General features: G+C 42.4%; 1 protein-coding gene across 1 annotated transcript in view; it reads right to left on the reverse strand.

Moving 5' to 3' along the window:
• SEMA5B (sema domain, seven thrombospondin repeats (type 1 and type 1-like), transmembrane domain (TM) and short cytoplasmic domain, (semaphorin) 5B) overlaps positions 1-15,274 on the reverse strand; it is a 131,892-nt gene extending 116,618 nt beyond the window's left edge. The window contains exons 1-2 of the mRNA XM_010185338.1: positions 15,121-15,274; positions 35-134 (exon numbers count right to left, since the gene is read on the reverse strand). Coding sequence (XP_010183640.1) covers positions 35-134; positions 15,121-15,274 — 254 coding nt within the window. The remainder of the gene's footprint in view (positions 1-34; positions 135-15,120) is intronic.
• Positions 15,275-22,041: the final 6,767 nt, after the last annotated feature.

The following is a 22,041-nucleotide window of genomic DNA, read 5'->3' on the forward strand; positions in this document are numbered from 1 at the left end:
AGCCACCCTGCCCTAATTAAAAGATTATCTTTACCTTGCTCCCACAATGAGCTGGTTCCTGTTGGCATCCAGTGCAAGCTGGGAGAAGTCCTGCACACCTGGATAGGTGAAATTCGACACCCAGGGCTTCAGATCTGCAAGGACAATGAGAAAGCAGAAAACAATAAAACTGCTGGAGAAGCAATGCGTTCACCCGGACATCCACTAATGGATTTCCTAGAGTTATCTGTCAGGGGAAGGCTAATTAATAATCTATTTAAAGGTTTTCTATTTATTCTGATTCTCTGCGGAACGTGCAAAAAACCCCACACATAAACACAAAGCTGTCTCAGCAGTTATTTTCACATCCACGATGGAGTGTCAGCTGCGGTCTCGGAGACAACAGCAGCTCCGCTTCTGTTAACACTGGGGAACCATCTTCAGTACCCGTGTGAAGTGATGTAAAGGGACTGGGTTTCCTGCTGTAACACCTCCATAGCCTTCCCTCCTGTGCCAAGCAAAGGGAAACTGCTGCCCTCCAGAAAGAGAAAGTGGGGTGAACTGATCGAAAAACAAGTTAGGGTAGAAGTGATCAGCACGCAAGACCTGGCAGCTCCAATGACGGGTTTTACCTTCTCTTTTAGGTTTTAGGTGCTCTACCAGGTTCCACTTTGTCTATGATCTGGGATCCTTATAAGCTAAATCCTTCCTTAATTTAGATGGGGGTGGTCATCACAGCATTTTTGTGACTGAGAGACTGCACAAGCTGGAGACTGGCTCTATCAGCTCACTTGGATTTGCCAATCGAGACAATTGTCCAAACTGCAATTACACAGGTGAAATGTAAAGCAACAGATCAGGCTACACTATGCTCGTGGAGCTTCTTCCAGAAGCTACATCTATTAACAAAACACCAGTTGTGGTATCTAGGGCAGATAGTCCTGATGCCATGAAAAAATACACCTGTTTAAAGAAAAAGCTGAATCACTATTTTTGGGGTACTCTCGGGCATAATTCTAGGGCATTCACAAAATCCCAGCTTTCAACACATTTACCAACTTTGACCTTGTGCGTATCACAGATCGCAGAATTTCAGCCTCGCACTTGACACCATTACTGCACAAAAGAACTGGGGATAGATTCATATGCATCTTTCAGAAAGTCATCCAGCTCTACTGTGAGGACTTCTCTTGTGAGTTTATTACAGCTGTTAACTACTCTGCCTGTTAAATACATGGGAAAATACAAAATATCTGAGGGAGCAAAGCACGAATGAGACCAAATCAGTATATGTCTAATCCCTCTGTGGCCTGTTGACAAGTAACCCTGTCTCATTCAAGGACTGGATGTTGGAGACCCAGGAAGCTCAGTATGAAAGGTAATATCTTCTGCCCTCCTGCCAACAGGATACCAATGCACAAGCCAATGACCTGATGGCTCATAACAATAACGATGCAGCTCTATTCAGAACAGTTCAAAAGGGCTCTGAAAAAACATGCTCTGTTGTCATTTTATATCCCCAATGATAAATTGAGAAGTCCCACCAAAGGCAGGCAGGTTTGAATGTTTTGTTGCAGGCATTAGTTCCCCTTTCCACACAGTTGAAATGACAATGCTGATGAGGAAACTCATTAAGGCCTTTGGCGTCTTGTCACACTTTGCAGGATTACAGATGTGCAACAGTGTAAACCGGTTGACGTAGGGATATTTGTTGAGCAATTTCAAGTCCCTTCTCCCGACAGGGACGGATGAAACTTAATCAAGCCCTTCAGTTATCAAAACGTTAAGAAAACAGATATAAAAGTCCCTGCACTCCACTTGTCCTGCCTCCCTTTCCAAAGCAGAACTTTGTCATGGAGCTTCTGTCTCTGCCCTGAACACCACCATATTTCGTATCAGCTCCTAAGCCCCCTTACCATGGAGCTGGATACCATCAGGCCTGGTCCCATGCCCCACTTAACTGGACGCTGCCAGGGCCTCTCTGGCAATGAGACCTCCATCCTCGCAATCTAAAACTCTTGTTCCTAGGAGCTGAAGGCTTCCAGCCCTTCTCAGCATTCCTGTCACACTGCATAAACCACACGCAACACATGTACCTCCTCCGCTCTTCTGCAAAAAGGCATGAGTTGAGGAATAACTCAGCCTGTCTAACCTTCAAGCATCTCCACCTCCTACACTCCTCTGGGACCCTTAATGATATACTAGCACCAGGGAGGCACCGCAGTTTCACCTCTGGCATTCTCCTAAGTAATGGGGCTCTGTCGTCTTTTCCTGTACCTCTTTAGCTGCAGAGACGTTTCTGAGCCCAGCAGCAGAAGCAGCAACAATAACTCCTTCCAGGTAGGTCAGCCCGCTGACATGTGCTGCAGAACTCCCGGCATTTCTGTTGGCTGATGGGGTGGGATTAGGGGATTGCTATATAACGATGACACCTCTTAAGGATCCTGCTTTTAGGCCACAATTTCTCTTGTCATTTCACCTCCTCTCCTCCTACCAACTTTTTCCCACTGACTAAGGCACTATTACAGTGCAGTGCCAGGAAGAATATTTCTTCATCTGCTGCTCTAAGCAGAAGCTCCTCACTTCAGAGAGGCACAGTTCTTCCTTTTAATGCAAGCTCTGACAAATTACAGGTAAAAATAATTAAAAAAAATTAAAGGCAGTAGGTGGCTTGAATCTTTCCATGTTGGCTGAAATGTCAATCAAGCCCAAGAAATAACAGGCAGTGTCTTGATTTCTATTACTACGGCAGGTGGTACAACTTATAAAGAAACCCTTCCCAGTTATTAAATTAAAGGCTGCAAGGCATGCATCCTCATCGCAAAATTAAGCTTTTATAGGCATGTAGTTGGAGATTATTAAACCCAGCACGGTCCCTGCTAAGAATGTCTAAATGTGAGTTGTCAGAATTAATGCCAAATGCCACATTTTCCTTCTCAACTTTCTTTTTTCCTGTTAAGAGGGAAGGGATAAAGTGGAATGGAAATGCAACCGAGAGTCAGGACGTGGGTCTTTTTTAATTCAACATATTCAAATCTACTGCTCAGACCACAGGAATCCCTAAGGACAGTTACAGTCTTTCATTTTGAAACTAGCTCAGTTCTAAAAGGTAAGTGCTGCCCTGGGTCTATCCCATATTAGCTGAAGTTTACACATATGGACCCAATGAACTACAGAGTTTGCTTGTATTTGACCTTTCTCAGAAGGCTGATTTTTCCAGTGCTGACTCTTTAATTTGGCTGGAAACCTTCAGTGCTGGGGCATGTTTACATTTGCAAAAGTATCTGTTTAAAAACAGCATGAAAAATTAAAACCCAAGGCCCTGGCTTTGCATGTCGGCAGGAGGAGCCGGAAAGCAAGGAACCATATGGCTTAGGGGCAAAGTGTTCATCAAGGCCTCCTTTGTGCTTCTCATCTCTAATAATTTCCAGGGGGTTAAGGATCTATGCTCTCCCTTCCTCCACATTAGGACCAATGAACAAAATATTTTAATAGTTTCCAACACCATCCATCACCAGACATCTGATTCAGAGCCTCTAAAGCTCTGCGAGTCCCTCCACAGCTCGGGGTGGTTCAGGTACCCAGCTGCAAAGACAAAGCTTTGCAGGAAATCTAAGTCTGCAGACACAGCTGTGCTCAGGCTTTTATGCATACATAAGACAAGGTGAAAAGAAGCCCTCTGTCATTTCGGAGGGTGGTCCCTGCAGCCTGCTAGCACACTGCTCTGCACCGGCTTCCTGAGAGTACAGGGATCACTCAGCTGCACACAGGAGGGCTTGCCACATTGCAGGAGCTGGGTTTAAGGGCCTGATCCAGAGGCTCTTCAAATCATTGGCAGTTTTCCACTGAGCTTGATGGGTTTTGGATCAGCTTCTAAAGATGTGGTAAACCTGGCAATAATTGTGTCTTCATCTCTTCAAAACCAGCTGCTCCCCACCTCATCCTTACGCTGTGTGTTCTGGAGGAAAGAAGTATGTAAACACCGAGTTGAGAATTCCCTGTTTGAAGGACAGCATTTACTGCTTCATCTCACTTGAGTTCACTTGCAGCTCCCCTCTCCAGCAGGATGTAACAGCTTTGCACATCCAGCACACACCACGCAAGATCAGAGAGGTTAAATGCCCGTGCCTTGAAATTGCATAGCCATTGCTAGGTGAATGGAGCATGGCTAACCACTGTGATGTTCAAGAACATCTTTTCTGGAATAATTCTCAACACGGATTTCCTAGTCTGGAGCAAAGTAAGCTAAACTAAACAGGATCAAGAATTCTTTGCACAAAATAAGGGTATACTCAAAGATATCACTAAAAGACCTTAAGGGAGAAAGGTAGAGAAGTTGAATAGAAGGAAGATTTGGAGACCCCATTCCAGAAAACACAACCTGAACCACATAGATTACATAAAGCCCCTGTAGAATAAGCTGATTCAACAGTAAAGGCTTGTGCAATGAAGTAGAGCACACATAAAGCACTGGGACCTGCCAAACTCAATGGGAATAAATAAATACCTGTTCTGCAGATATTCAGACCTACTTTTGTGCGGTGTTAACCTGCACGCATACTAAGTGCCTCCCTTACTGACTCATTATGATCTTCATAAGTTCTCTTAACTCAGCCTGGTAGTTCATGGTGTTTTTAATTACTGTGTGTGAGTATTTCAGTATTCATGGGGAGGCCCAGATGACAGCCATGACTTCTGAACTGTACAATCTCCTCTCCTTTTGGTTTGCTTCAGCCTTGGCACTGGGCTAACCATGTTTAGCCACTGGCAGGTACTCCAGTTTGCAAGTACTCAACCACTTAAGATCTTTTTCAGACCACCCACTATCCTGGAGCACTCTCAGTGTTGGACCCCAACAATGACCAACAGATGCAAATCACTTTATAACATAAGTCTCAGGCTGTCGTCTTGGTATAGGCTGATGAAACGTCCTCTTTTCAGAGTCAGACCTACCACGAAGTAGACAGTTGCCTGCTAAGACTGAGGCTGGAGTTTCCTCTCTGTGTGGGCGACTGACCAGAACCCATCAGACACAAAGCAGCAAGTGTGGACACGTCCAAGGATGCACAGAAGTTAACATCTACTTAGAGTGTTATCTTTATTAGACTGACAATCAATCATATTTTAATATCAGCTTCATTTTAAGTATTAGGACTTTGTTGTAGGTCACATCACAGGTTAGTGCAACAGCCTTTGGAAAATAGCTTTCCCTTGTACCTCATGCTGAGATGTACAAGTAGCCTCTACAACACAAAACCACTCCACAATCCAGCAAATTTATCAGGGGAAGGAGAAATCTTCTGCTGCACGGGCAGAGCTGAGCAAACAAATGTGTCAGCACTCAGAGCTCAACTTTACTCATGAGGCCAAAAAACTCAAGCTGGCTTTACCCCAGAAGTCCTCCTACGCATACATATCACCCTGCTGTCTTGTCTTCCCATCACCACCTCCACCTCATTACTGGTATTCTCTCTTTCTTTAACCTGATCGGTTGAAATCTTTAATCGTACATTAAATATGTCCTCATGCAAATAACTGCAATTTCTGGCTTCATTGCTATCTTAAATCTCTGATCCCCACTCACAGTTATGAGGACTCAGAAGGCTGTACACCCCCTTCTACAAAATGGACCAAACCAACAGTTTCCTTCTCTCTCCCCCCAATACCCAAATCCAACTTGGATGTTTTTCCAGTTGTTTCATTTTCATGGTTTCACTCAGTTTATTCCTCTGACCAGTTTATTCACCTCCCTTCCCACTCCTGTCTTCTTTTCTAGCAGTCTTCACCTTTCAGTCATGTTTCTACCTCATTTCCTGCCCACTCAATCAATTCTTCCCATCTTGGCCAACTACGAAACTCATCCCCAGATGAGAAAAACAATGAGCTAACCCATGAGTGGCCTAAGAGTCACTGTGATAGCTGCTTGCAGTGAGCCATTCCCCCTCAATGAGAACTAAGAAGTAAAACAGTTGGTAATGTCCTCCTCAGCCTGTCCAATAATACATGGATAGGAGACGACTGGAAGAAGAAAGAATAAGACTTTTTCTCTCTTCGTATTGTGAAAGAGGGAATAGTCCCACCTCTCAACTGTCAAGGAAAAGAAGGAGACTCAAGAAACGGCTCTGCTCTTTACCACCCTGAAGGGAAAAAAAAAAACCAAAACACCAAAGACTCAGGTCTTACCTTCACAGAGCCATAGGAATCACTATAATCATAGTAAACTATGTTATCATAAGATAGACGTGTTATCATTTAAAGTTATGTCAAACTTAGATGATTTTGTGCCTGTCTCTTACAGCTCCTCCTTGAACTGACCTTGCTGAGCTTCATCCATCCCAAGAGAGAAATAACATCTGCAGATGTAGGCATGGTTCAAGTGCCCAATGGCACTGACATTGGAGTCTCCTCTGTCTTGGGCAAATCATGAAACTATTTATTGTCTCAGTGCTTCCAATTGTTGACTGGGTTTAAGGATACTGGCTAGTGCATCAAGGCCTAATTATCTGTAAAGCATGTGATGTACAGGAGGCACTAACTGTTAATGCACACCGAGCATCTTGACTCTTCGTCTCCTAAATTTTAATAATTTCTTCAAAACAAGTGTTGTTAAATTGTTTCAATGTGGAGAAAAAAGAACTTTGTTCAAACCTAAGTTTTGCAAAAGTACAATTATGACTGCTTATTTATTTACTTCTTTTGTCATTAATATGGAGCAGCTGGCAAAATGCAATATTTTATCAGGAAGAACCCAGGGATCCAATCCCAGATAAGAAAACACCAGACAATAAGCATGAACTAGTGCTCACTCCCAGTATGGGATACTGTGCTGTTAAGTTGTCCTAGGGAGGCCCTAAGGACGGAGATCAAAAGACTGAGTCACATTCCCAGTTCTGCACATTTCTACAGTTCTTCAGCATTTCTGCTCCATCAGAGGCCAGATGTGGCTCATTCTCTGTTTCACTTGGGTTCCTATCTGCACATGGTGAAGGGCTGTAAGAAGCTGGAGATTCACTCTGTGAGTCTCCAGGCCTCAGGCTGGGGGACTGGGAAACAAGTAATGTAATGTGAGCGAGGCTCTTCTCACTACAGCATTGCTCCTGTTGCTCAGACGCTCAGAAGACCTCAAACCCAAGCTAACATCCAGCATTACAGATCCTCAATGGCACTGGTTGATCAACAGCAAGAGGAGACACCACAGTGCTGGGAAAGTGCAGGATATGGATGCACATCTCTGAGTTATGAGCATGTCCATTTGCTGTGCAGATAATGGGACGACGGGTGGTGAAAAAATAGATTTGGCTTTCCTCAGCAAGCTACCAGCTGGGGCAAACACCACCATAACACTGCCTTCCCTCCTGAACAACACCCCTTGAAAACCTTGCCTGCTACCCTACACAGCACTGCACATTGTCATGCAGCCATAGCCCTGTGCCCTACTACCACCTTGTGAAATTCGGCTAACCAATGCCACGCACAGCCCCACCATTAGCAAACCCAGAGCTGTCTTGTTTTCTTAAGGGTGTTGCAGAGGATGTTTAAGTACTGCGATCCATTGTTCACTGAGACAAGCACTGCAGCTGTCACACAATCTCTCTCGCTGAGAAAGATAAGGTGAGTGCTCATGCATCACTTGCAGCTTCCTATGACTTTCTGATCAGTATAATCCCTCTTTTCAGACGGGAAAGCAAGCTGCATCTTGGCTCCTGCAGTCACTGCAGTCTGATGACAAAAAACATTCCTTTGTCATTGCTCAGCCATCATTCAATCTGCCTCCTCCACATCTGGAGGCAAATATTTTTCACTCTCCTTACAGTTACATGTCTGCGCCAGCCACTTGTGCCAGCAGAGAAGGTGCAAGATTAAGGACAACTGTTTTCATGAGTGAGAACATAGGAGAGGGCAGAAAAAGCACAGGTAAAGTCTCCTTGAGTTTCAGTGCAGGTACCCAGATCTGCCACAGAAGCAGATACGTCTGATTTTGATGAACATCTGAAACAGAAGTTGACCCTCTTTGCTGGCTCGCCAGAGACTGAACTGGAGATGCCAAGACAAATGCACAGTTTGTACTTTTTAGCTATATTCCTGTCTTCTGTGTACAAAGATGTCACTGTGAGTCAGCTACACCAATGAATCGGAGCAGAGGCTGTAAAATCATGAAAGACTTTTGAAACAAACCTGTTCTCATAATGGTCAATGTTTTTAAATTGGAAGCTGGCTAACAGTAAAGAATTATCAAACACCACATTTCACCAATGACCTCCACCTCTTTTATTATTGTGCTGTAAAACAGAGCAATCCTCATGTATAAAATACAAATCTGAATTTTGCAGCTCAAGCGCTTCTGTTAAAATACATTCTAAGGATTGCACAATGTTATAATAAGGAAAGAATGGATGATCTATTAAGTCAGAGCTTTTTAAGCCAAAGCATAAAGGCTTCTTCAGAATTTTATCTGCACTTCCCAAAGCTAGAAATGATCATAAAACCTCTAACCCAGTCTACCAAATTTTGCAGATTACAGACTTTCAGCCAGCTAATCCTATATTAAGCCCAGGAACACATTGGATTTCTTAACCACTTGATTTCAGCCATGTTAGAGGAACAAGTTGGCCAGTTGGACCTATGGTAGCAGAACACTCTAGAAACAAAATAATACACTAGGGCTTCCATTTACAGACTTGATGTTTGATTGCTGTGCACTTTGACTGTGGCGTAGCTCAGCACATAAGCGTACGCTTGGTTTCAAGTACACAATCCCATTGACTTCAAGGTAAGTACAGATTAAGTGCATGACTGAGCTGAGAATGTTCGTGGCTTTCCAGGGTGAACCCTGCATGATTAAATAAGAATATTTCTTATGAAAGTGCTAGTACTAAAGTGAACTTTATCAAAGCATAATGACATCCTTGAATGGAAGGTTTTAGGAGAATGTGATCTACTAACACTCATCAGAAGCAGTTGTGCTAAATAAATGAGGTCTGCCATACCACTGGCTCACAAACTTATTCAGTTAGGGAACTATGCTAAGTAAACTTTAAAACTGAGAATGAAGTCTCCATAAGGCACGTTTTTGTTCACATTGAACAACACAAGAAGAAGAAAAGGACTTTGCTTTCCACCCTGTTTCCTTTCTCTGAGGTGCTGCCTGGGATCTGAAAAGCGGCAGCCCACATCTATGTCCTAGATCCAACCACAAAGAAAGGACCCCACACATGCTGCTGCTGGCTGCTGCTCTTAGCCTCAGTTACCCTAGTGATACCTGTGGAAAATATAAATAAGCTACTCTGCTGTTCACCAGAGTTTCTGATGGCCTTGGTCCATGCATACTACACTGGTGACCATCTGAGTACCTGTTCCTCCACACTGTGAACTCACCTTTCTCAGTCTCACTGCTAAAGATGCCCTTCCTCTCATCATCTTCACTACTTATGGTCAGAAGCTGCTCCTTCACTTGAGCTATCGCACCCCTTTAAAATTTTACCTTCCCTCACTACAATATGTAAGTGCTACTCAATCACTTTGCTTCCTGAAGCTTCACTGTGAAGTCTTCCTTTTCCTTTCTGCTTGTCATTATTTGCTCTGTCTAAAGCATTTTGTGAATGAAGGGCACTCTTCCAATAGCTCCTTTCTTCTTGAGGCCCCAAGGAACAGCTCGCTGCATAATGTTTTCAATCAAATCTCATTGCAATTATTTGTGAAGTGCCTTGGACACCATCAATGGGGAAGTGTCAAAGAACTACCATCATTATTGTTATAACTATTATTATGGAATGAAAAATATATTGAGAGCTGTTGGGTGTAATTTACAGAAGTTTTGCCTGAAAGAAAATTACTTCCCCAACCACTGTATATTCATGGCTTTATTAGTCATAATTTTCAAACAAGTTCTAAATCAACCCTAAAGAAGAAAATATCAGCTTCATTTGCCACAGTTCCATTTTTCCAGATTAAAAAGAAAATTGCCACAAGGCTTGCTTAATGGAAAGAAAATCTATAGTGAAATGCACTGAAGGTCAAATATTCTGTAGCACACACAAGATGCCACCAGATTCCAGTCAGCACTCCATCCTGCTTGGACTGTGTACGAAGACTGAAGGGCAGCAAGGCTATGAGCTAGAAGACAATTCTCCCAAAAGGTATTTTGCCTTCCCCTTGATGCTTAGCCAGATACACCTCTCATACTTCACCCCACAATCTTCATCCTTCATTAACTAAAATTTTGGTTTGGATTGTCAAAATCTCACTTGTTCAAGAAGCATGTTTATCTTTCTTAGAATTTCCTAAGAGACTCTCCTAGCTGTCCTTTGGAGTTGATGGATGCTAATGTGCTTTTTTCCATCAATATACAGTAAAGGAAATAATGTATTAATGACCAATTCAACAATAGTGGGGGTGTTCGGTAAAATGTCAAGAACCTTCAAAAGAAATAAATATCCTATTATCCTTCAGCCCACAAAGTTAAAACAGCTTTTGCTTTCAATACAACAAGCGAACACTTAACTGCTCCCCACAGATTTCAGTGTTTGAAGCTGGCCACGTTTCAATAAAATGTTGTTTAAGGAAAGAAAATATTGAGAAAATATATAGCAAGCTACATTCAAGCAACCTGAATCACATGCATCTGGTAGGAGGAAATAATTACAGACAGTCTGAAGTAAAATCCCAGATTTAAACACTCCCAAGTTAATTCATTTTGAAAACCTGAGGCAACAGACAGAGCAACTTGTCTACATCCAGGACAGACTGAGGATTAGACAAAAGGTTAAATGCTGCACTCAGAACTCACATCAGCTGTGATGATACAGTGTGCACAGCTGAGATTTGCGGTCCTGAGAAGATCTGGGATATAAGCTATTTAACCAAGTCTGCCTCTCTCCTGTGCTTTAGCATGGGATCAGCTGAGGGGTTTTTGTGGATGAAGACATGCTGCGATTATTAAGGCAGGGACAAATTATGTTCTTCCAGCTTACATTAACTGTCATGACCCAGGGGAGAAAGCCCTAGGAGACAGAACACAGAAAAACCTGTGAAGTCTATCATGCTTTTTCCTGAGCATAGTGATTCAATGGATAAAACTAATGAGAAAGAAATAATGACAGAAACTGCAAGTGGAAACCTGTCTACAACTCATTTCCAGTTAAGCTGTAAACATCCAAGTGATTCATACAACACAGATGAGTCTGCAAACTTTTAAGCACTTCCTTGGTAAACAAGCTGAAACCAAGCACTCTGCATCCATTACCAATATATATTCATGTCAGTCATGTCTCTGCTTCTTGAAATAACAAATCTTACATAGTGTTGCCGTGGCAGATGATGTTTCTGGCTTTCCCAAGGGGCATGTTACAAAGGAGCTCCAAATGTCTTTAATGAATAGCAAAGGTGCTTTATGTCTAAGAAACATCTGTATAGCAATGAAGGATACTGCAAGAACCAGGACAGTACAGCAAGGACATAGCCCAGTTGTGAATGCAGGGACCCATCTATTGGTTATGAGATATATATGGAAAAGATAAGGAAGTCAAGCACAACTGATGGGAACTAGAAACAGTCCATCCGGTGTTTGGCTTGCCAGAGTGGTCCATGCTGGAGCTGTGCCAACATGGCATACCGTTTAGTGAAACAGGACTTGTATGCATGGGTATGTGCATGCATAAATTAAAAAGGATGCATTAAGAATATACCTGACTTGTTTCACGAATTTCTCAACTCACTGTAAAACAAATAAGCATGCAAGATCTTTAATGTAGCTACCCATTCACAACCAAATGGATAATAATACACCAGAAACAGGCTCCTGGGAAGTAAAAGATAATTTTCTTATTGATCTAACAAGGGAAATCAAACTTTAACTGGATTTCCTATAAGCACAGAGTAGAACAATCTAATTATGAAAAGCCCAAACTGGGTATGTTATTGTTGTTGCTGAACTGTACAATGAGCATCGCTTATAAACCCCAGGGAAACTGGGGCACCGTTGTGTTAGTTTGGTACTGTGCAAACACACAGGACAGTGCTCACAGCAGAAATTCCTAACCTGTCCCTCATGGTCTCTATGTAGTCTGCTTGGATGAATCATTCTGCTCACAGCCCCTTCCCAGCCCACATCTCTCCTGGTAGTGCAAACTTTATCTGAAGCAGATGAACTAAGCATATTTAGGACCAGAATTTACGTTCCATAACTTATCTAGACCATTTTCTCTACGACACAAATAATGGCAGATGGTTTGCGGAATGGACTCTGTAAAGAAACAGGCATTTCTTCAGGTCCAAACACAACTAAAGTAAAAGCATTTTGCATACAAAGACTCCTTTCTGCTTAAATGATTATTTTCCTTAAAGAGAGCGTATTCTCTCTTTCTTACCACTCCCATAGCAATACAAAGAGATACCAATTCAAACAGACGGTTGACTAGTGTGGATGAGATACAATAAGCAAGAGATGAGACATAAAAAATACATTATTTCTCAGGAAATAAGTTTAAAAGTAGACAGAAAGGAGTTTTACTTGGGTTCTTCCATGACAAGGATATTATACAGCTAACTGGATGTTATGAATATGGAGGGAAAGTACAACAAAAAGAGCTGCTGAGCACAAGCAAGGTGGGAACTGGAGACTGAAGAACACAAAACACCTTTAGGGCATCCCATTTGTCTTGGAATGGGAAGCCTGGCTAGCAAGGTTGTGAAAAAGAAGCTATTCAACCCCTTTGTAACATAAACGGTTTTGTTAATCTGTTCATTCTGGCAGTAAACTAATGCATCCTGTATGACTGAATGGTCTGGGGCCTTACTTATTGTTACCGCCCATGCATTGAAAATTGCTGGTGTAACATAATCCTCTCCCCTGGCACTGAGAGCATCAGCAGATCTGCTGCTGGGGTCACTCTCAGTCCTTGGCTCCACATTCCCAGTGTCCAGCAGGTTGTGATCTGTGGGACAACGCATTTGGAGACCCACAGAAAACCCATAAACCAGGCTGTTAAGCAGAGACATCCTCAGAGCAATTTGGAAGAGCAAATAAAATGTAGATTCTCCTGCTTGTCTCCCCTTGCAGCCTAAAGCTACTTGTGCTGCCATCAGAACAGGATATAGCTTTAAGGTAAATTATATTATCAACTGAGATGTGGGTTTTGAGGTATGACCCCTCTTCCACAGAACTTAAATACTACGTGCAGTGGAAATAAGGTGCCTTTAACTTTATTCCTGTCTATTTTCCAACTGAGCTTTGCAGCAGAAAATACAGGATTAAACTGTATCGTGATCAATCATGAGGAAACAGGTGATGAGAAAATCCAATAACCCTGAAACTAACTCAAGTTTAAGAGACACGAATCATAATCTGGGTCATTTTCTTGATGTGTCTGCAATTTCAGTCTCTGTTTCGTTTGCATAATTGTCGAGTTCTAGTTAAGTCATACCAATTTTGCCCTCTATCATTAAGGAGAGGAAGGAAACAACAACAGTGAAAGGGGAGGAGACATTATTTTTTTTCTGTGAAAACTTCATGCCTCATTAAAACAAAGCAAACTGGCAGATTATAAGTATGTTTACACAGCCATCACTTCTGCAAAGTAGCGCTTGAGTGCCAAAAAATGCCCACCAATTCCTCAACATCAGGAATTGGAGTCTAATATTCCCTGCAGAATTATTTATCTCAGTGCTGGATCCTACAAACACATCTTCTGTAAACTCAAGGTTTGGTGCTCCTGGCTAATAGAGAAAGCACACATTTTTACTCTTTTCTGAACCTATAACATCCTCACTATTGTATTACCTATTTAAATATCCAACTGAGTTTTCGCATGTTTTTAACCACAAAAGTTTCTCCTTTCACCTCTCCCCAGTTAAACAGATGTTTAGACTTAGTTAGCAATTAAAATCAAGGTTTATTTACTCATTCCATTGGAGCGAGGTTAGAGCCAGTGCCATATCATGTAGGCTTAAAGATTTTGCTAATTTACTTTAATCCACTTAAACCTTTAAAGCACAGATAATGGAAAACAGACAAGAAATCTCTTACACTTTCCAAATTAAGAGACAAGAGTTTTCTCCTCTGTGAAGAAGAGTAAAGCTCTCCAGAAGAACCCCGAAAGGTCAGCAAGGAAGCCTTTGACTACTTTCTTCCTGGAAACCCTATCTCAAAGGTCACAAAACCACAAATAAATTGCCTTTAGCGAAGAACTTAACTGGAGACACATTGCAAGGTACTTAATTGCCTTTAGCAAAGAATGTAACTGGAGATGCACTGAAAAGCTTTAAATGGGAACCAAAATCGATATTTCAACATTTAGAAGGAAACCATTTTTAGCAAGGAGATTCAGCAGCTGATGATGTTGGCACACTGAGCTTAACATACCAGTCTGGGGTGAATTCAGAAATAATGGTGGCAGTAACATAATGACCTAACTGTTGTGTGGGTAAATGGACAGACTGGACAGACAGCGATTTAGGAGTAGATTTGCACTCCTGGAAAATCCAACTGAGATTAGGACAAGAGAAATTCCATGTTGTAAAAGAACAGTAAAAGGATTGCCCACACTTGGAAGGATGCTGCCACACAAAAGTTCCCTCTCACATTCTTAAGACTGTGTCAAGTTAAATGACTAGAAAAAAGACAGAAAAACTACTAGCAGAGGTGATAAACACAAAACCAAAAAAAGTGCATAAACCAAAAAGGTAGGCACTCTCTGCTATTTTAAAACAATTTACTTCTCTTACATTCAAGTAATATCCAATTATTCAATGTCCAAATTCTCTATCACTTTTCACTTATTAAGTCTGGATCCAGTCAGCCAGGTGAGGTATAAAAGCATTACTGAATCCAGTTAGAGAACAGGAAACTGAAACACAGTTTCAGTGTGGCACAAGATGACAGGGAGTCTGTAGCAGAATTGAAAATGGAGATTCTCAGACCAGTAGTGCCAAAACTGCCTGAATTTAGTGACTGCTGTGAAACCTCAGAGTTAAAACACTGTAAAGCATCAAAGGGAATATGATTTATCAGGCCACTTGCACTGGCCTGTGGATCGCAGGTATAAGGAAAACAGCACAAACTAAACCATCATCCATAACAACACCAGGAAGGACTTCAAAATAGATCATCCCACTGGAACTTGAAACAGCAATATAAGATCTTACCTTCAAAAGCAATTGTGGGGTGTTCTTTCCTGACACATTGCTGATGTTCAACTTCAGAGTATTCAGGTACATTCTGTGATGCTGAGAGATGAAAAGCAAGAAGAAAAAGGCTTGGCAATGACAGGGAAATGGCCTTTAATCTTGAAAAAACCATGACTGAAGGGCAGCTGCAGATCTAGCTTCCAAGGTAGGCCCAGGGAGGGTACCTGAAATACAAATAATTCCACTTTCAGAAAGATGAATGCTCATCCAGAGTGTGTAAAATGGGTGGAGAAAGGTGGAGGTTTCCCTTCCATCCCAACCCCACTTGTGCTAAGTACACGGGATAATATTCCACAAACAGCATCTGAAAAAAAATGACCCCATTTACAGCTGTATTTGGGTTTCTAACTTCCAAGAGAAGGGAAATGCACAGCTCCCTAAATATATATCTCTCTGTACCTTTGGGGTATATGTCCTTGTACAGTAGCTGGTGTGCAGTGGCCAGCGCTGAGAACATGAAATCTCAAATACACCAGCTGTAAATGGGCCCCTCAGTGTAGACACCTCAGTGCTCAGTTTTATGATGTGTGCATGTTTAAATGTCATTCTACATTCAAAATATCACTAAGGAAAGGCCAGCATCACTCATCACAAAAACACATGTGCAATTAATACTGTTCTAATAGGAGATTTATAAGTTTTACTGCTGCTGTTTTAAATGTCTTTAAACAAGAAAAGCCAATTTAAAGGTGTTGCCAGGAAGGTGCTAATTAAGGTAACATGAAAATTAAGAGCTTAATGGGGAGAATGGCGAGAAGCAAGTCAACTGTCTGCTTTATCATGGGATGCTATAGCTGGCAGTCACAAGAGCTGAGGCACAGCTGAAGAGGAGGAGCACTCACGCTCAGGCAAGGAGAGAGGAAGTCATGCCTTTTCTACGTGAGCAGTTTTTAACAACAGCAGCAGAAAAGATATAGCTCTAAAAAACTCCCCTGGGTCTAGCAGGCCTGAGGCAAGGGGTGGAGGGTTAATTAGCCCATGCCACAGGCTCCCCAAGATGCTGCTGCAGCTTAAGAAAATCTGCATTGCCAAATTCAGTCTTACTGATGTCCATATTGTGTTTTCCTACGTAACTTTGTTCAATTCTTGCAACCACGAGTTTTAAAACAAGTGGAGTCTCCAACTCTTAAATCTAATCTAGCAAACTCTTAAATCTTATCTAGTGATAAAGCTGATTCTGATTAAATTCACACATAACGAGATTCTCAGTTCCTGCGGGTGCAGTGATTCATGAGGGCAGTGTAGCAGTCAACACCTGCAGTGCCCAATACCTCTTCATTTTTGTTGAAACTCTCTCTTCAGTAAGCTGAAGAGGCCAGAATGGGGGCTGATGAGGCACTGATGTGCAATGAGAGGCTCGCGGTATGGAGTGAACTTCAATACAGAGGACAATATTGCGACATCAAGGAGCTGGAAGAAGTTCGCAAAGGTTTTTGGGCATCACAGGAGTAACAAGGGACTGCTTCCAGCAGCAATGGGAGACAGCTGTTTTGAAAGATGAATCTTATGTTTTATTCTTATCTGTATTTCTCTGTGATTTTAAACACTGGCATGAAGATGAGTTGCCAGTGCATCCATTATGCATGTCCTCAACAGCAGCTACATACCATTGACTGAAAATAGCGTTGGCATTCAGGATTTGGGGTAGTTCTAGGGACTTGGTTTCCTAACTAGCGTGAGTGGGAAATTACAGCATTTCACATTTTTTCCACCCCCATGTACATGCAGATTTTACGCTGAGATGTATAAAATCCCCTTCCAGTTCTCCAAAGGAGGTTCTACAGCACTTCACTACAGAGGAGGTTTTTTTTAAACACAGCAAATATCTCGTTAAATTAAAAAATGGGACTGGCAGAAGTAAAAGATGTGAAATCATTCAAAGCTAAGGCCAGCACAGCGTTCTGTCATTAAGCACAAGCATACTGCAGGGCGTACACGAGTGGGTACTGTGGCATCTCAGATGATGGAGATGTTGTGCAAGTCACGCTGTAATGAAAATTATTGATGATGAAGCATCAGATTATATTTTCAGCCATTGGTTTAAAAGATCATTTTTTTCAGTACGGATCCAGAAGTAAAACACAGCACAGAGATGTGAACCCCAGGGAGATGCATTTTGTTTAGTCCTCAGATCCACTAAAAGTTCTAGAAAAGACAAAGCCAAATTTCCTTAGACAGGTGATGGTTGTTGTAGAAAACACACAAGAGGCAAAAGGACTTCTTCACTGTCAGATATCCTTGTTGGAAATTGGAAGAGTCAGTCATGGAAATCTCACTTCATGCATGCTCTACTCCTCCCAGTGCAGCCAGACTACTGGTTAATCCTAGAAATAAGGTACTAAACTAGACAGACTTTTGGTCTGAGCCAATATCACCATTTTTATATACTAAGCATCTAAACAATGATCTCAAGCAATGAGAAAAAAAAATGCTTAAAGACACACAGTGGGGTCTCCTTTAAGGCCCTGTGTGGTCTAGAATCAGCAGATGAGTAAATTCAAGTTTCACGCTCATCAGGGTCATAAAATGACAAAAAGTTGCATACAGGAAAGCCTCATAACATCCCACAGCCTATGCTGTGCCAAAGCAGAGTACATTTACTAGTGTTTTGTCTGGACTAGTTGTAAAATGTGCCAAGTAGCTGGATTTCTGCCACTTTCCCTGGGAGATTTTACCACAGTCCAAGAGACTTCAGTGTTCCTTAGAAAGTTGGAACCAGTATTTGGAGTAAAGTTCCATCTTCTTTCTCCTTATTGTCATAGGGAAATCCGAAGTGTGCATGAAAATAATGGTTTCAAATTTGATGTGAAGTGGAAAGTAATATATGACCAAAGACAAAAAAGAAACATGGCAAAAAATGTGTTATCTTTCCCTGTGTTTCGTATTTCCTACATCCAATTATATCCATCAAATGTGTGGAGCTCTCATGTACTGGTAAGTTGAACAAAATCAGTGTCATGTGCAGCCATGAACTGGTGTCTACTGGAGTCAACAGGTAAATGCCAGTTTGATCAATGGCAACAGAAACCAGAGCCCTAGAGCACAAGCTGAACAAGATTCAGACAGTGAAGAGCATTGCAAAAGGTTACTCCTTCAAACTGCCCCTTTCCAGGCTGCGTTGCTCATATTTTTTTAAGTATTTTAAGAGAGACTCTAACTCGGTAATAGCTATTCCCAGCTGCTGCAACTTTATTTCTGAAAAAAAAAAACCATACTCTGAATATGAAGCAGTGCCATGTGCGAGAGCAGGTCAGTTGTACGCCAAGAGCAAACCAGTAACTGTTTGTGAGAGTCCAGCAGCTAGTTATGAAGTGTAAATGTTTTAATTCTACTGGTCATGGCCAAACTCAAGCCTCTAATTTTGCCCAAGTTGCAGGTTTTCACTGTGAGGGCTGGCCTATGACCTGTGCTTAGCCCTCATCCAGACTGCTAAACCACTGCACATCCTAAGCACAGCCCAGGCTAGCAGTGGTATGTAGTGCTGCCCTAGCGTTAAGCCGTTTAGATACAGTTAAATGCTATAAAAAGAGCTGTTCTTATTAGACTCTCTGCTCAAAATGGCTTAGGGCTCAAGAAATCAGCTGTCAAGGTTTCAGTGCAGATGAGAGACAAGAGCTCAGATTCCTGGTTAAACTCAAATCTCAGACAGGACATGCTGTTTCAATTCTTTATTTGCTCATCTTGATGTATCTTTACCACCTTAGCTATTCCTGCTCACACACAGTGCAGATACATTAAAAAAAGATTAAAATGTCCAAAAATATTATCTGTCCAAGTTTATCTGTCGTCTCCCTCCCAAAAGCCTGTCCTCTGCACCTCTGCACAGTGCCAAGGCCCAGTGACGGGGCATCTCTCTGCCCTCTCCTACTTTGCATAGTGAATCCCTCTGGTTCTCTGCCAAAACAAGGTTGACAAATTCAGGCTCCATTGGATCCAGTGAAATATGCTCCAGAGACAGGTATTTTGTAAAGCGCCACTTCTGCCACCATCCTCATGTCTCTTAAATCAGACCCGTGGCTCATGGGCCTCCCTGACTGTAGCGGTGGTGGCAGGGGACAGGCAAAGAGCTGCTCTCTCTGACCAAAGCAGGAGGCCTCCACACTCAGTGCATCCCCCGAGCTGAGATGTGCAACCACAGCACCCATGCAAGCCCAAACCCACACCAGCATGCCCATTTCTCACCCAGCCCCTTTCATGGCAGCCTGATAGGGACAGCAAATAATTCTGCTTTGCCTCGTGGCATCACCCCTTCGCACAAGTGCAGCATTCAGGGGATCACACATTGTCCCTCCCTTATTCATTCTCAGGGCATGAGTCTTTTCCAACTCACCCTGTATTGTATCATTGTAACTCCATTGATTTCACAGGAACTAATCCTGATTTACAGAGGGTAACTCAGATCAGGCCCCCTTTGACTAAAGCTCCACGTCTAAAAGAAAAATACCTTCAATCAATCTTCAGGGCTTTAAAACAAAGCACACTTTAAAAATGGCTGTACCAGAAATTCATATCCTGCTTTCCTCTGACTGTAACTATCATTTTGACTTAATAAAATGTGACAGTAAAGTTTAAGGATAAAAGAAAATGCTTCATCTTTCATTTAAAGAAAAGAGATGCCTTTAAAAAAGACTAAAAAAGGAACCTCCTGTAAAAGCATTAATTCTTCTGTTTGGGAACTTTTGTGATTGGCACAGTTATGATTTTATTAGAGTGGGACACCAGAGGGAAGAAAAGCAATGGAAAGAAGTGGACATTAAGGTATTTGAAAAAGTACTGGAAGGATAAGGGAAATAAATAAAAACTTTATAAAGCAAGACAGCTCAGCAGTGCAGCTATGACAGGCTGGCACAGGCAAGCTCTGCCCTAGAAAACTCCAAGGCCAACAAAACCATAGTCCTTTATTCATGTGCTGCTCCTTGCCCTCCCCTCCCACCCTCACCAGCTGGAATTGGTCCCACCACACTGACTCCAAGGGCCATTTCACACTACCAAAGAAAAGACACAGCTTTTCCCTCTGCCCCTGGCCACATCCACACACTCAGCCCTCAGTCCTGCCTGTGCTGTGGACACGGATCTGTCTCACAGCCGCAACATGGCACGCTGCACTCACATGTCTGCATGTCAGATCTCACATGCACCCTTAGAGCAGGCTCCCACATAATGAATGGGGGTTTACCATTTATTTACTTCTGAGGCAAACATATGGGACTGGTCAAACTACTGTTCAGATGAAAATCTGTGAAGAGATCTTGTTTTGCTTTAATTAAATCAGCCTATTGATTTAAATCAGCCTACAGTCTTCTGAAGAATCGGAGAGCTCACCTCTAATTGCACAAGGGCTTACATGCTGCAGCACTTCTTCTGGCTGGGGTCTGCCATGTTCTCATGTGTCCACCACACGGCCTCCACTGCAACAGCATCTAAGAGCCTCACGCTGCACTCACTATCACAACAGCCCAGGAAGGCAGAACCACATTTTCATGCATATAGTCCAAGGGTTATCTTTTAGAAACCCCTACAGTTCAGGGTGGATCACAGGAGTGTGCAGGTAATATGTTCTTCTGCGGTAAAGCAGAAGCTCAAGCTCCACACTGACCACTGGGCACTCTCACAGCTCCTGCCTCACACGGTCTGCAAGGCACTGGCTGCACTATCACAGTAGGCTTTACATCAGGAATAAACAATCAAGATCTTCTCTGCAGGTCACCTTATTGCAACCTTTCTGATATCTACATAAATAATTCAGGTAACTCTTTGCAAAGGAGAAATCAGTTTAACCTAATACACTGTTAAGTTCATGGCTCGTGAAGCCTTTAGTGGAGCTGAACAGAAATAGTCTACAGTCTGATCATCTTAGGACTACATCCCACAAAAGATTGACAGTGCACCTCGGGTCATTTTATTTCTAGACCATTTTCTGGTTGCTGTTCAAACCCACCCAGGACTGGTCAAGGTCCCAAACCAAGCCCACAAAATGCAATAAGATGTTCTTGTTCAGATCAGGTAATAGGGAGAAAACTCTTAATAACTCCTTGGTACAAAATTACTTGCTTGGTGTTAGTGGACTTCTTTATGGACTGGTATGAGCCATCAGCCACCACTCGGTTACTTGGCCTCAGTAGCACAGCCAATGGCTGCATGGTTCTGGAAGCTGAACTGCTTCCTCACCTTCAGAAGAGGCCCTCCAGAACAGGAACCTATTATAGGAAGTTCCCATTAAATAAAGCTGATTCAACAATAAAAGCCTGTGTAATAGAGAAAAATATACTGTACTGCTGGGCTCCTGCCAAACCCAGTGGGCATAAATAAATATCTGCTCTGCTGACACTCAGACCTGCTTTTGAATAGCGCTAACCTCACCACACACTGAGTGTATCCCCAAGTGCTTCAAGAGCTTCTCCCTAAAGGGCTCTAGATCTATTTTTTTTACTGGCTACACATAATATAAAGACATGAGAATTTTTGTTAGCATTTGTTTGGGGTATGAATTTAGCACTTGTGAAAGGGTGCCTTGGAGTCTTAAGTCTTCTGTTTATCCAGAGATCGTATTTGGCAATGAAGGCTTACACTCATTTATTGCCCTGGTGGTATACCTCCACTGTTCTCTAGAAGACTACATCTACAGTGGGGATGGAAAGACCTTCTATTTGCTGGTCACAGAATGGCCTCTCTGAGAGACCATCAACAGAGATGTCAAAGTGGGGTATTTTATGTAATTCTGGCACCTGGACTGATGCAATGGATGCTATGGTACTTGGCATGACTGCAATTCAGACATGAAGTTTACTGCAGCCTGGATTAGAAATCAGGAGCTCCTGGCTGCCAGTCAAAGTCCCTGGAGGCTCCATCAAAAGGAGAGGATGAATGAGTGGAACACAG

Source organism: Mesitornis unicolor, unplaced genomic scaffold (genome assembly GCF_000695765.1).
Source record: "Mesitornis unicolor isolate BGI_N332 unplaced genomic scaffold, ASM69576v1 scaffold31835, whole genome shotgun sequence".
Lineage (NCBI taxonomy): Eukaryota > Metazoa > Chordata > Aves > Mesitornithiformes > Mesitornithidae > Mesitornis > Mesitornis unicolor.